Here is a 15,363-nt window from a genome sequence, read left to right as displayed (position 1 = left end):
GTCGCCAGCGTCTTCGCTGCAGCTCACCACGGTTTCTCCAAAACCACAAGCTCCAACCAGACCGCCACATTCCTCCTCAGTGGAAAACGCTCGTGTCCTGTCTGAAACATTGTCACATGCCTGGAGAGCTGGGACAACTATACTTGTATTTCAGATAAACTACATGATAATGCTAGTTTTGCTGAGCCATTTCTCAGACAGAGACGACTTTGACAAACATATCAATTTACTTCAACACTTTTAGTCCCAGAGAGTTTTCTCTGTACCAGGGAAGCTGTGGATACGGTCAGAAGAAGGGAATTTGTTGATAGTTTGAAACACATTTGGGATTTTAATCAATGAGAGACATTTAGCACTACGTCACACCGCGGGAACTCCGGCACCGCGGCTCGCTATAGCACGTTTGGGAGAAGCGAAAAGCTTCCGTCGTTTCTGTGGCTTTTAAACCCACGCATGTCTGCTCGCCACCATTTGCCAACTGGTGGGAACAATTTCCCACGCTTTTCCTCCTCCCCACCCCGCTGCACCTCCTCAACCCTCCCTCCCTAAGCTCCCATCCATCTACATAAAGGGAGACGCTCACCTTTGCCGCCGCGGCCCGGTCCGGTTGGCTGTGCGCTCTCCCGCAGCCGTCTGAGAGCTTTCATGTCTCCAGTAGGCCGGGCTGGGATCGGGGAGCATTACCTCAGTCAACTGAATCTCTGTCTGAGTGTGCTTTGAGTCTGTCAGACATCCACTCACTTCTCTCTCTCTCTCTCTCTGCTAATACTACACAGAACAGACCTGGCACTGGTTTCACAGCCAATGCCTCAGTGTGTGTATGTGTGTGTGTGTGTGTGTGTGTGTGTGTGTTCATATGTTCGTGCGTGACAGTGAGAGTGTGTGTCTGAGGAGATGTGTGTGTCCTTTTGCCGGTTTGTGTGCCACATGTGTGTGCATAAGAAAGAGGACATGGGCGCATGTGAGTGCATGAGAGTGTGTGTGCGTGTGTGTGTGGGGTGGGGGTGGGGTGGGGGTGGGGTGGAGGGGTATGCAAATACTTTGTGTCAGTGTGCAAGTAGAGTTTGTATGTTTGTGACAGAGAGAATAGAGAGTCCATGTGCATGTATGTGTCTGTGTGTCAGTTTTTGTGTGTGCATGTGTGTGTGTGTGTGTGTGTGTGTGTGTGTGTGTGTGTGTGTGTGTGTGTGTGTGTGTGTGTGTGTGAGTTTCTGTGTGTGTGTGTGTGTGTGGGTCAGCCAGAGAGAGAGAGAGAGAAAGAGAGAGAGAGAGAGAGAGAGAGAGAGAGAGAGAGAGAGAGAGAGAGAGAGAGAGAGAGGGTCTGTGTGCTGATGGCGTATTGTATTAGCAGAGTGAAGATGTGAAAAGCAGGCCAGGAAAGAAAGGAGCAGGGTGAGTGTATGGGGGAACGTGAAAGTGCTGAGAACAGGGCAACACTTGGACAGGAGCCAATCCAACAGCTTCCCAAATGGAGGCCAGACCTGAGCACGAGGCGTGTGAAACAGAATGGAATGGTAACATGGGGAGACGTGAGAGAGGAGGCAGGCTTCAGGTTTGGAGCAGGGTGGTAACAGGAGGAAGGGGGGAGGGAGGAGGGGGGATTTCTGTCCAAATCCTCTCCTATCTCCGCCTTAGTCTCTACAAGACTGGACCTAGCGTGGATACTCCACAGACCATCCACGGCATGCTGCCTCTGACGTCCAGGCTTCTGAATGATACACTCTCTGTAAAGGGGATATGTGTTTTTCTTTTCATAGTATTGTAAGAAACATCTTGCCATGCAACGTTTATGAAGCATAACAACAACAATATCAAGGTGATGATGACTCTGTGCTCTTAACCCTGATGAGTTTCCTTATTGTGAACACAGTGGCTGAGAGATCGGGGAAGACTTTGAGTGACAAACTCTGTGTCACACAGGTCCAGATGTGCAGCCAGGAGCAGAAGGAGCTTCTCAAGGAGTTTGAGGGTGATCAGGGTGCATATTTACATGTGTGTGTGTGTGTGTGTGTGTGTGTGTGTGTGTTTGTCAACTGGCAGTTCTGACTTGGACTCTGGAGAGCCACTGGCTCTCACCTCCCCACCCAGCCCCCTTAGACCCAGTTCCTTCAACTGGGCATGACAGAACTCTTTAACTCACCATCCAGGGGCAGCTGCCTGCAGAGCACCTTCCATGTCAGGCCTTGTTTCCTAGAGCAGCCTCCAAAAATACCATCGTCCCCTCTGCTCTGCTAAGGGCACAAGGCCTTGCCTCACCTTCAAACACATCTGTGCTCTAACATGAAAGAGTCACCGAACACGCTAAAATAAACATGCTGTTTAAACATGCAGATTAGATTATGGGATTACAAGCAGACAGAGCTACCCACCTGTTTCACCTGTGGCATCCTATAGCTACAGCATCATCTGAGAAGTTCAGACCTGGTGTTCAGACTCAGTGTTCAGACTCGGTGTTCAGACCTGGTGTTCAGACCTGGTGCTTTTCCGTAGTGTTTCGCGTGGCCATCAGAGCTGCATGGGTTAATAACTCAGCTCTAATGCATTGTTTATAATTTGACCCATTGAATCCGAAGATCTGATCACTAAATATCACCCACGTATATTTTGGAATAAATATCAGAGTTTAACGCTCAAGAATTCTCCTGCATGTAAATTGGGTCGGGACACGTGAATCCACCAAACAGGTACTTTTTTTTTTTGTCATCTTGTCATTACTGTTAAGCGTCCGTGTTCATTTGGTGCAAATGGGGCAGTCTGGCCCCACAAACGGCCGAAATGTAGACGCCAAAACCATATTGCCGTCTTCATATGGTATACATATCAACAGCATATGTTGAATGAAGTAAAAAAAAAAGAAAAAGCAGTATAAGTGGGCAAGCCCAGTGGGTGTACTCAACAGCCACTAGTCTCAACTATGGGAACATGTCAGTGTAACTGTTGCCTTAGATTTTCGCAAGTGGATGCCAGGGTAACGCTGCCATTCCATGTGGATAAATGTTTTAGTGGCCAGTTACTTAATAAGCCCAGTACTCGTGAAAGAGTCATTTTAACGCCATCGTTACAGAAGGATAAAGAGAACAAAAAAAAAAAAAAAGGTAGTTAATAAAGTGCTCAGACGACTTCACGGCTTCCACCATATGATTAGGCTTTGGAGAGTAATGTAATGTTTGGGGGTTTTTCTCCTTGCTGAAAAGTTTTAGAGATCTGTTGGTAAAGCCTTTTCAGTTGTGGTAGAGCAAACAGCTTTCTTTCTTTCCTGAAGTGACCTATGCTAGTGTGTTATGAAATCACTGTTAATCTACAGCCATAAGAATTAGAAGCCCTTGTGTACTGGGCTTTTTTAAACAGTATGACCATCTTTCACGTTCTCAGAGTTGTTGAAAGCTTTTTATTTATTTGTTTGTTTGTTTGTTTGTTTATTCATTGCTGTGCTGATTGCATATTTGTGCTTTGTCGCATTTTGTGTAGACAGAAGCCACACCATAAACAAACACACAAACGTTAACGTGTGAGCACGGCTCCGTCACGTCACCCCGGATCACATCGAATCGGCGTGAATGACTCGCTCGCTTTCGTTGAATCTCTCCAGCATTCCTCACATACTGTACTAATCTGTGACTGTGCTGTCGAGCTCCTTCACCATTAGTTTGTTTGTTTATCCATTTCCTTCCCTCCCTCCAATTAACATGTCCCTCCCCCTGGGCTAAGTTCTGTCAGTGTGTGTCGCTCTGACACCTGTCCATCATCCTGAGCTCCTCTGAAAAGACACTTTCAAGACTGAGAACAATGGAGCCGCTGCTCCGTCACTGCTCTCAGGCATTGCAACTCAAATGAATCCTCCTCCCTAGGAGGGGGGTGTTTTGTCTTACTTGATCTTGTGTTCTCCTCATAAAGGAGCCGCGATGAATCCGACTTTAAGCGCGCCGGCCGTGCCGTCGGGGCGAGCGTTTCCGCGGCGACGCTCGGGCCGGCGACGAGGGGTCCGGCGCTGCCCGCGAACACGGGGGTTGGATCGATGGGGCGGACGGGTCTCCCCGGAGCTGAAGATTCTCCCTCCGCCTTTCAGCCCCTCCTGTCTCAGGCTTTTGGTCCCTCTGGAAGAACCATCAGGCCTGAGAGGCAAACAGCAGGCAGCCTACTCCCTGCAGCCAGGCACAGGGCAGCCCTGCCCTCCTCTTAACCCCCAGAGCACCCAGATCCATCATGCCCACTGTAGGGGTCCTTGGACAACCCAGCCCCCTAATTCCTCCCTCTCTCTCTCTCTCTCTCTCTCTCTCTCTCTATCTCTCTCTCCCTCTTTCTCTGTGAAAAAGAATATTATTTTTCCTTTTCTCTATGATAAATTTCTTTTCTCTCTTTTCTTTTTACCCCATCTGTCTTTCTCTCTCTTTTTCTCCTCCATCCTTCTCTCTCCACTCTTCTCACTACTCCCGCTCTGTTTCTGTGTAAGTCACTCACAGAGCTTTCATTTCATATCTGCATCGCTGCTTTTTTTTTCCTCTGCATTTCGCTACACAAACCTGTCTGTTTGTCAGTGTTTCAGACTCTACTGATGCGTTTACATGTCTCTACTGTAAAGTTCAATCCACCGATTTTTTTATTCACTCTTCATCTCTCTCCGTCGGTCTTAATCTTTTACTCTCGTCCTCTGAAACAGTTTGGGCAACTGAGCCCTGAAGAGCAGAAATCAGTCAAGGCTAAACATGCCAGTCTGACTCAGTACATCTCACTACAACAGGCATCTCATCCTGATAAAGGGAGAAACACACTTCCTACTCAGTAACAGTATCACTACTGAAAAACAACAGGAGAAAAACAAAACAAAACAAAACAAAAGCAGAGAAAAACACTTTAAAACACTTTCTGTGTATTAAGCTGAATGTTTCTTGGATACAGATAATTATCTGGCAGTATGTTTACAGAATGTTATGCAAACCACAAACAAGCGTTATGAATTTATACCACATAATGTTATTTTTCACATGAAACATTAGTTTTCTTTTTTTTTTTCTTTTTTTTTCTTTTGATATTGGCATCTAACATAAATATGTTCCTCAAAATTCGGGTGAAAATATTGCATCTATTTCAGATATCACAAGCAGAGTCGCACCTTGCTTTCATCAGCCATGGCTGTCAACACGTCACGAAAGCTTTGTGCTTTCCTGAGGTGTCATTCCAGTCTCTCTCTCTCTTTCTGTCTCTCTCTCTCTCTCCACCACCAGATTATTTCTGTGTGTGTGTGTGTGCGTGTGTTTGTGTGTGTGTGCATGTGTGTGTGTGTGTGTGTGTGCGTGTGTGTGTGCGTGTGTGTGTGTGTGTATGTGTGTATGCGTGTGTGTGTGTGTGTGTGTGTGTATGTGTGTGTGTATGTGTGTGTGTGCGTGTGTGTGTTCTGGAGGCAGGACATGTCGTCTTGTCCAGTGAGCTGAAAGGCAGCGCCACCCTGCCTGCATTGGTCATTGGTGGTCCAGGTTTACGTTGAGCAGCAGTGAATTGGGTATGAGGTTAATGAGGAGTCCAGTTCTGCCTTAGGCCAAGCACAGGGGCTGAGCCTTGGACCAAGACTGTTGACTTTTCAATGGTTCATTAAACCAAGACCACTTCAACACAAAACACTGTGCTCACATCAAAAATCACGAAGAAGACAGAAATGTGGAGAGAAAACCTGCCTTCAAAAGAGAGTGACTGTTTGTCCCTTCAGCCCATTTCAGAGAGAGAGAGAGAGAGAGAGAGAGAGAGAGAATCAGCGTCTCCAACACATATTATCATTATGGAAAATCCTCGGCATGATTGGTTGTCAGATGTTCCATTCAGAGAGCTGTGTCTGTATTCTCAACAGAGGGAATTCCTTAGCATAACCTTTCATTCACATCAGTGACACTTAAACCAGGCACATTTTCTAACTAGGAAACCAATGTAGGATGTCAGAAGTTTTAAACTGTCCCTGATAGCTTATGCACCGAAGTGCCAAATTAATTGGTTTAACATTAATTGGATGAAATCACAAAAACCTGCCAGATATAGGTGGCGCCGCCTTGTGGAATTTTAGAATTATTGCTGTTGATATTAAACGCAGGCCTTAATCATCATTAATAACTGCCTCGTTTGTGTGGTATGACCACACATGCTAATCTGCTGTCTGAAAGATTGGATCAGGTTTTAGTGATCGCAAAACGGACACCGACAGCCTACCACATGAGAACTTTTCTGCTGATAAATTCCAAAGTATCAAAAGATGACTATCAACTTTGCCTTGAAGACGTGACGGTCTCACTTAATTTGATCAAAGCTTCCAGAAAGGTCAGTCCTGCGATTATAAACTCTGATTCCAATAGAGGGGCGTCGGCCGTTAACCCATTTCAAGTAGGGTATTGAACAAAATGAATTGTCTGGCTTGCTGGTATAAAGCGTACCTAATTAATGGCTGGCAATCAGTGAGCCCGAAAAAAGGGTGTCTGATGATCGTTTTCAGAGGTTAACGCGTAGTGAAGGGAGGAGCGGAGTTATTTATTTTAATCTTGTTCGATTAGCCAATGGAGCTGAAATTGACCGATTGATTTGCTGACGATTACTTTAAAGTTTAACCTAACAGGCCATGCCTTTGCGCAGGTGGAGTCAGACGCATCTTTTAACGGTGCTCGACATTACGTTTTTCCTCCTTGGATTACATTTCTGATTTTCGCGGTTTTTAATGACATTGATCAGTGAACGTCTTGAAGTTTCACCTCTACAGATAGATTAAGGTATTTGCGCCTAAGCACGTAAATTCACTGTAACGTTCACTGTTACTTGTCGGAATGTCAGAGAACGATGAGAAATGTGAATGAAAGTGACTTGAACTCAGCTGTTAGTCCCCGCATGCCACTTAGGTCAAAGGTCCGTAAGGTTGCCCTCACTTTCGGTACGTTCGCCCGTATCTTGTCCTTTTGCGGAGGTTGTCATTTGTTCCTGACACTTAATGCTTTTCGAGGTCATCCAAGATGACCAGGGCCATACGCGATCACTGCACAGAGACATACGTCAACAAACGTTAATTTAAGTTAAGGACCAATGTGCCATTCTCCAGTGAGTAAGAGAGGGGTGGGGGTTGTTGTTTTAAAAACGCTAATCGTCTGTAATCCCTTTAAAATGTCTCACACTTTTCTTTGACAATACACAAGTCAGAAGTGAACCAGTTCTGTTGTCTATGACGCTGCTCAATTGGTTTCAGCATTTAGTTCGGATTTAACTACTTAAACCTGTTTGTCCGTCGTCTTTAACGCGGTACGCTCAATAAAGCACGTTCATTTTATCCCTTCCATTAATTAGACCACATTAACTGTGTAATCACTCCAGTCAGGGACCAAGTAAAAACCCTCTGTACACTGCGTATTGATGATATCGGGTTATTTTGCTTTGATGACACATTTAAGAACCGTTGAAAAGTCAATCCTTAAAATGTTGAGGTTGGTTCAGTGCAGAAGTGTCACTGAACGGTGGATGTGTGGGGGCCCCTCCCGTTCTCCCGCGAGTGTTTACCATCGACTCAGGTGAACATATATTTTAAATTCAGGGGGAGGAGGGTCGCTTTTGTTCTGTTAAAAGGGGGGCTTGTTCCTCCAGGATCGCCCTACCATTTCGACCAGGGGTGGAAGCGCGAACGGGTTTGACATTGGAGATGGGAGAAGAGGAGGGGATAAGAGGTCCCAGTCAGTCCGGCAGTGGAGCTCACTAAGGAAACATCATCCGCACGGGACGGGATGAACCGTCCTGCTCCTGTTCACTGACATTCAAACGGAAACAGTCCAGCACAGGACCTCGACCAAATTACCTAGGAGATAAGTTTGAAAGACAACGTGAAAGGATTCCCCCTCTGTTTGGAGCGATTTATACCGGCCTGTAAACGAGCTGTCATCTTGGGGAACGTATTTTTCTTAGCTCTAGTCTTCTTTCTGTTTCAGGTGTGCGTTAATACACAAGCTGATTTTTTTTTCCAAAACGAGAAATTTATGCAGTTTACAGTCTCCAAGTTTTGCATTAAGTGCACTTAAATGTTTCTTGCTACGAGGGGCATCTGATTGACACTTCATATCAATAACCAGTGTTCCGAGCTGCATTCTTTCAACCGCTGTCGGTCTGACGGAGAGACGTTCGCCTTCTCATTTCCCGGACATTGCTCTGCCTTTTTATCTCACCAACTGATCACCTCAACATCTGTTGTGATCAACTCTTTGGATATCAGTCTACAGTTAGGACCTTATTCGTTTCCACTGGAAAGCGGACATCACTCATTTGCGTTTTTATCTGTTCGAATAAGATTAATTTGGTTTTATCTGAGTGGTCAGTCCTTTTCAATCAACATGAGATTCATTCCATCACGACTCAGTTATCTGTGAGTGCGCTCCCTTTGACTTAAATTTGCTCATTCTTAATCTACCAGTTTCTTTAAACATATGTTTTGTGGACCTAACTCACAATTTTCTTTCTTTCTTTTTTTCTTTCTTTCTTTCCTTCTTCAGATTCCTTCACCTCTTTGCGTTTTGCTACTACGCTCAGGTACGTGCCAAATGTAAAATATTATACAGTAACAAGTTCATATGAACACTGAAATTTTAATCAGCATTCTTGATTTCATTATGTATATAGGAATGACTTGAAGTTACCTTGGTAGTTTTTTTAAAACCCGAAGGACTTTGGCAATATACTTTTGAAAAGTGAACATACGTTGAGTTGGTTTTGCCATTAAAGCTGTTAATATTGTCCGTTTCTGGGACACGAAACTCATGTTGTTAAGTACGCACAAAACTACGGGAGAAGGAGCATTCCGTTAGTGATAGAACATATTCTCTGATAGATATCACAGTGGGCGAGGACCGCGCTCGCACCACATGCAGCACGCGCCGCAACCTGGCAGGTATTTAACGGCCATACTGCCCGGCGCAGAGGACGCAAAGGGCATTAGCGCAAATCAATGAAAAATGATGTAGGGCACACATTTAAGGCCCAGACATTCACAAATCATTCCTCTATACTGATTCCAGACGTCTGTTGCGTGAAATGTGCTAACTGTAATAAAATCGACAGATTAATTTTAATTTTATAACTCATTCCTGATCGGTTAGCAGGCCTATCTATTCTAATCTATTCAAATAATTTCAACGATACCCAGGGCTGAATTCCCGTGTATTTAAGCTAGTAACGACAACAGTTCCAACAGCTTACATTTTTATTTTGCTTTGGGATACGTTTCAACATTAAGTCTAAAGACACCATGTGCATTTCAGGGTCTTAGTATGAATTTACTTTAACTTCATTTGCTGTGGGTTGGCGTAATTTATGGGCCTATGTTCAAGGGGTGATGAAGCCATTTCTGCAAGATATTGATTGTATCGTATTTAATTTCTGACAGGTAACCATTCAGTCCCCGCCTAATTTTACGCAGCATGTGAGTGAGCAAAGTAAGGTGACGGACCGGGTCAGCCGTAGACTAATTCGGACCTACCAGCTTTACAGTCGAACCAGCGGCAAACATGTTCAAGTTTTGGCCAACAAGAAAATCAACGCCATGGCCGAAGATGGTGATGTTCATGGTAAGAACATTTGCCTATTCAGTTCTAATTGAGCTTTGAATGTGGCCGATAATGTAAGGTTTTTTTTAAGCGTGAAGCAAAATCTCATTTTAACATAAAGCTAAGCGATACCTAATTCACAAATTCCTGCTCAGTTTCATGTTTAGTGTGTGATGTCTGGTTCAGTGTTCCAAGTCTTTGGTTTATCTACCTTTAGCTGACAATATCAATAAACATGTCATCGGTTTTCTCTAATCCGCACGCCATACTACTGATTATTTGGAAATAGCTGCACATTTGGTGTCAGCTGGTAAAGTTGAGAATAAACTGTACAGCGCAAAAAATGTAAAATGGATTCTTGATTGTTCTGAAGGTGATTCTCATGAGAGACGAGTGTGTCTGGAAGAGCCATTAGAACTCATCTTACTTCAACCTCCAGAACATTTCCTGAATAACGTTCGCTTCTTTTTGACCAGCTTTAGGATGAAAATATGTCAGTCTAAGCCTTACTTCACATTCCACACTCCCTCTGTCTACGTTTCTACATTTAACGATCACAGCCAAACCACTGGACTTTCAAGTTACATTTAATCACTCATTTTAAAGGTTTTATTGTATTTATAAATACCCAGGCCTATATTGAGAGAAAAGGGAATTTATCGTAATATTTTTAATTAACTTGAATTTATCTTATTCTTATCAACAGTTATAATTATAATGTATTTAAAGGAAAATAACATAAAATGTAATCCACATATTGATTGTTTGGATCGGTAATTCGGTTTGATTTCTTTCTCAAAAGCAACTAAACACAAGTGTTTTACGCGCTGTGCACAGTTTTACGCTATATCACAAAGCTGTGTAATTATCAGCATTGTTGAGGTATTTCAGGAGGTATTTCTGGTGCTGGCTCTTGGTGGCTTTGGTGACATCCATGTCACCTGAACATGTTGCATAAACAGCAGGGCTGTTAGCTCGGGCCAGAGTTTGGCCGCAGCCCTGAGCTTGTGGTTAGGCTCTCTACCAGCAGGTTACCTGACCCCCTCCATTTGAACCATAACTCTTTACGATCTCTGTGAGCATACGAGCGAAATCAAAGCGAGGTTTGTGGGGAGAACTCCTGGCCCGGAGAGAGAGCGCGCGCACGGAAGGCTGACTTTTGCAGCAAACCGATTCTTTCCACGCGCTATTTTAATTTCTCTGAGAATTTTAAAGAATTGAAAAGTCAAATACACATGAGTAAGATATAGCTGTTTTGGCAGTCCATTTGAATGAATTCAACAGTAAACATGTCCCTGACTTAATTTTAAGGGCTTTTTTGCTATAAATATTGTTAAAGTTAAAATTACTGTGTCTAGAAAGCAAACACAATTTAAATGTTTCAGTCGATGGTTGAGAGAAATATTGATAGCTGAGATTTTATAAAACTTTGAAACTTTTTTTTTAATCCCACGAATACAATGACAAAGAGTGGTCAAGTTTTCATGTGTGAACTGGATACACGTTTATATGTATATACAGAAAAAAAAAACTTTAATAGCCCTGCCAGGATGTCTCCTTTCTTTCTCAAAGAATTGAAGTACACATGTTTTTATCATTTCGCAAGAATTTAACCTTTTCATAAATCCTCAGGAATAGTCCCAGCAGGTTTCATGTATGTGTTCCTTTTTGTGTGTGCATGTGTGTGTGTGTGTGTGTGTGTGTGTGTGTGTCTATGGCGTGTATGTGCTTTCATTTAAAAGCATTTTTTTTTAGAAGCTAAGGATTTTAACGCACGTTTTTTAAAATATTTTCAGATATGTTTTATTTTAAATTTTAACTATGTTTGTTAATCAAGAGTTTTACTTTTGTTTACACAGCAAAGCTGATTGTGGAGACAGACACGTTTGGGAGTCGTGTTCGAATTAAAGGAGCAGAGACAGGATTCTACATCTGCATGAACAGAAGAGGCAAACTGATCGGGAAGGTAAGAGCAAAAGGGTTGTATGTCCCTGTATGTTACCGCCACGGTTCCTATTCAACTACAGCTCTGGTGGCCGCGATGCAGAAGTTACTAGTAAAGCCATTCCTAGAGAGGCCGGGTAGCATGCTGATCAGTCGGATTACACTGGTCGCATTTATGTGAGAGGAGGGGATACGGCATGCGTCGGTCAGAGGTTTTAGTCATTTCATTCTCTGGGTCACAGAATGTGAGTTTGTGTCCCACTTTCCTTGAACTGAAATACAGGCATTTGTTTTCTATGCAATTCCCGGGGGAAGACGTGAACGAGTGAGACAGTTCTTTTAAAGGTCCGTTAGCACCTTTTCATCCCACGTTGTCTCCGAATCCACCTTGTTTGACTCCTTCCTCTACTTTCATGCGGTAACCGTTTTGCTGCGGACTCTGCACCTTCTCAGGGTTGCTGTACGAGATCCGGAGTGTAAAAGAATAGGATCTTTCCTCCTTTTTTAGCTGGCCACTCTGGTTCCAAGGGTGGATTTGTGCCTCCTTCTTGCTGTGAATGGTAATAAAGTGGGATGGAGACTCGGCCCCCACCTCCCCGCTCCCTGCCAGGTGGACCATCTGTTCACCACCCCTGATCTTATGCTTTCTGACATATTGGCCGCCCAACAACAGACTACATGGGAGAGCATTTTTGAGTGTGTGTGTGTGTGTGTGTTAGTTTGCGTATTTTAGTGGTGGATAGGAGAGCGTTTTTGTTCTGTCTTGTTGGATGTCAGGTTTATTTTTAACAGTGCGTTTTGTTCAGTGGTAGAGGTAAGGTGTAGCGCTCTTGGTTTGGCATGTTACCGCGCTGACGTGTAGAAGATCTGGCAAGCACAGATCAGGTACGGCTAACAAGGTGACACTCAGTGAGGGATGAATTTTTTTTTTCCGCGGAGCGGTTTTGCATTCAATTGCAATTCAATTTGTTAACCCTGAGGAGTGAAATGACAGTTTAGTCTTGAAGTGTTGTAGAGCACACAGTGTATTGGACATCATGCTTTTAAACAATCAGTAATACTACTGTTATTAGAGGTGTTGAGACACAAGTCTTATTTAACTCAGTACAGTAAGCAGTAAGCACAGTCAGATCAATGAAATGAGATAATGCAGATATGTCTGCTTTATCTTCAAAAATTTAAACTTGAGGCAACGTATGAAAAATATTTTTTTTCCTTAAAGCCAGGCTTTAACCTTCTGACCTGTGAATGGTTCATAGTGGAAGAAACCATTTATCTCAGGGTGAATCTGCATTTGGTGTTTAGCATAGGGGGGAAACATCATAGGCTACTGCTGTCATTCCTCCCTGCCTTGATCTCTGACTATAATGACTTGAGCATATGTTGTGTGCGTGTGGGGAAGGTCCTCAAAATGTAAACTGGAGCAGGCTCTTTGCATACTTCTCTTTATCGATTTGATGGTTTCCATTACGACGTTTCAAATATTCAGGTTTTTTAGACATTAAAAAAAAAAAAAGCGAAAAGACTAACCTGTATTCCTGCGTCTCGCTCTGTTTGTGTAGCGGAACGGCCAAGGCAAAGACTGCATCTTCACCGAGATCGTACTGGAGAACAACTACACGGCGTTGCAGAACGTGAAGTATGAAGGCTGGTACATGGCCTTCACCCGGAAAGGACGTCCGAGGAAAGGATCGAAAACCCGGCAACACCAACGGGAAGTGCATTTCATGAAACGGCTGCCCAAAGGACACCACATCGCAGAACACAGGCCTTTTGACTTCATCAACTATCCGTTCAACAGAAGGACTAAACGCACCCGCTACTCAGGAGAGCGCTAAAGAGTGGTGGAGGCGAGAGAGAGAGAGAGAGAGAGAAAGAGAGAGAGAGAGAGGGAAGGAACATCTGAAAAAGCATCTCCTCTCAAGGACTCCAAATAACATTTTGTACTGAACATTAATATACCTAACATTTAGTTTTTTATAATTTTTCAGAAAAAAAAAATAAAATACAATAAAACACACACACACACACACCTACACACACGCCCACACATGCAGACGCATGATATACAAACATACACTCAAGAAAAGAGATATATTTTTGTATTACAGACTTTTAGTACTGACCCGTGTCAAAAAAAAAAAAAAAAAAGAAAAAAGAAAACAAAAGAAAAATTGTTTTAGAAAGTGAAGCACATGATTCTCACAGCTGTGTTGAGTGCTGATGTTTTAGTAGTGCGAGGACTTGTTCATCTCTCTGTTAAGTTTTGTTTTATTTTGATGGTTTTAGTGTAATTTATACTCTTCCTGATGCTGCTTAAGGGGACGTGAGAAGTCTGAGGGACTGCACTGACTACAGAGCGTTGTTTTGGCTTTTGCTCACACAGCCAAAGCACCTCTCCATCACCCAGTGATAACGCAACCCCACACAGCTCCCAGTAACCTCCCCAGTTCCCGGAAACTTCCTTCAGAGAAAAACACAGTTGAAGCCACTGAGCTTTAAAAGGACACGCATAAACATGGCAGCTACGTTTTGATAATCACATGTTTCACATGTTCACGGTTTCAACTGTAAATTCGAGGTGTATAAATGCATTGTAAGAAACGTAGGAAATTTTTTTGTTATATGTTGGATCTTTTGTTTGTCTGTTTTTATACATATATAAATATATTTTTATTTGAGGATGTGTAAAATAATTTTAATGATGGAAATATTTATTTAAAAATGTGTAATAAATTTACCTTAGGATATGGACAGTTATCCTGTCGTTTGTCTTTGAATGGTATTTGTCTATTCAGGAGCTGACTAATTACCATCTGTCCAAGTCTGTAGTACCATGGTTAGATATGAACGTCATAAAAAATTTAAAAAAAAAACCCATATATTTAATTTTTTTTTCTTGTTCCTCCTAAACTAAAGGTGGGCTTCATGTAAAAGGTGCCTGGACAACCTTATGTTACTCATAAATACAAAGTTACATTATAATCTGTCATATGAATACTCATGACCGGCTTAGTGCTTTTTGAGTTGTTGTTGACAAAGACTTTGGTTAAGGTATTGAATGAAGCCCCCCCCCCCCCCCAAACGTCTCTGTGGAGTGGCACGACTCAGATCAACAGCTCAGTGGGACTGTCTCTGTGGGGGGGGATCTATGCTCTGACTGAACTGGGGGGGGGGGGGGGGGGGGGCAGGCCTGTTTGGCCTATGCCCTGACTAAACTGGTAACACTGAGGTTTCTTCGCCAGTGACTCCTCTTGGACAGTCAGGTGTTTTTCTTTCATGTAGGACCTTTAACACCCTGGAGCTTAATCTGATTGGAAAAGCCTACGGTTTTGTCCGAGGAGGGTGGTGTGTGTTTGCGGACAGGAGCTTCCGGAGCCGTCAGCCAAAGACATGGGCATAGTGAAGAATGGCAAACCAAAGAACTGGGATCAAAACCCAAGGCACAAGGAAGTTCTGATATCTAATACTTAACATAAGACACAATTATACAAACATACTGAAAAAAAACATTATGGGTGCAATCTCTTTTAAAGGCATTTTTTAAGACTATTGATCAATGAAAAATACAAGATAAACACCGAATCAAAATCCAAGTGTCAACAGAAATAGAATGATAAGAGTGCACCACACGTCTAGGATTAGTGGAGACCTTAATCAAAAGTTCATTTTACCAAGAATTTTTTCCTCAACATCCAGCATCGAAAAGGGCTTCAGTATTCTCAGTACATGCATCAGATATACTGTATCTTCCAAAATAATTCCAGTAACTCTTTCACATATATAGCTCCATCTTCCATGATCCCACTTTGGTCCTTGACTGGTAAAATCAAAACACATTTAAACAGTCTTCATACATAAACGCAAAAAT

The 15,363-nt window shown here is 43.1% G+C and overlaps 1 protein-coding gene across 2 annotated transcripts; it reads left to right on the top strand.

The window, feature by feature from the left end:
* The first annotated feature begins 8,339 nt into the window (after window positions 1-8,339).
* Window positions 8,340-13,330, top strand: fgf8a (fibroblast growth factor 8a). 2 transcript variants are annotated; one of them, XM_030771547.1, is made up of 5 exons: window positions 8,340-8,371; window positions 8,499-8,535; window positions 9,422-9,569; window positions 11,408-11,514; window positions 13,055-13,330. In XM_030771547.1, exons 1-5 carry the CDS (start codon window positions 8,340-8,342, stop codon window positions 13,328-13,330), a joined length of 600 nt encoding a protein of 199 aa, XP_030627407.1. The 2 variants fall into 2 exon arrangements, with proteins under 2 accessions (XP_030627407.1, XP_030627406.1); XM_030771546.1 differs by having other exon boundaries at window positions 9,389-9,569.
* The last annotated feature ends 2,033 nt before the right edge of the window (window positions 13,331-15,363 follow it).

The sequence above is a fragment of the Chanos chanos genome, chromosome 4 (genome assembly GCF_902362185.1).
Source record: "Chanos chanos chromosome 4, fChaCha1.1, whole genome shotgun sequence".
Taxonomy (NCBI): domain Eukaryota; kingdom Metazoa; phylum Chordata; class Actinopteri; order Gonorynchiformes; family Chanidae; genus Chanos; species Chanos chanos.
Note: the sequence above shows the minus strand (reverse complement) of the source record. Positions and strands in the feature narration are given on the sequence as shown.

Bases quoted from the DNA above. Each gene is read 5' to 3' on its own strand.
- fgf8a (XM_030771546.1), top strand. From the start codon at position 8,340: ATGAGATTCATTCCATCACGACTCAGTTATCT. The intron at 8,372-8,498 runs GTGAGTGCGCTC...TTCCTTCTTCAG, and splicing joins CCATCACGACTCAGTTATCT to ATTCCTTCACCTCTTTGCGT. The intron at 8,536-9,388 runs GTACGTGCCAAA...AATTTCTGACAG, and splicing joins CGTTTTGCTACTACGCTCAG to GTAACCATTCAGTCCCCGCC.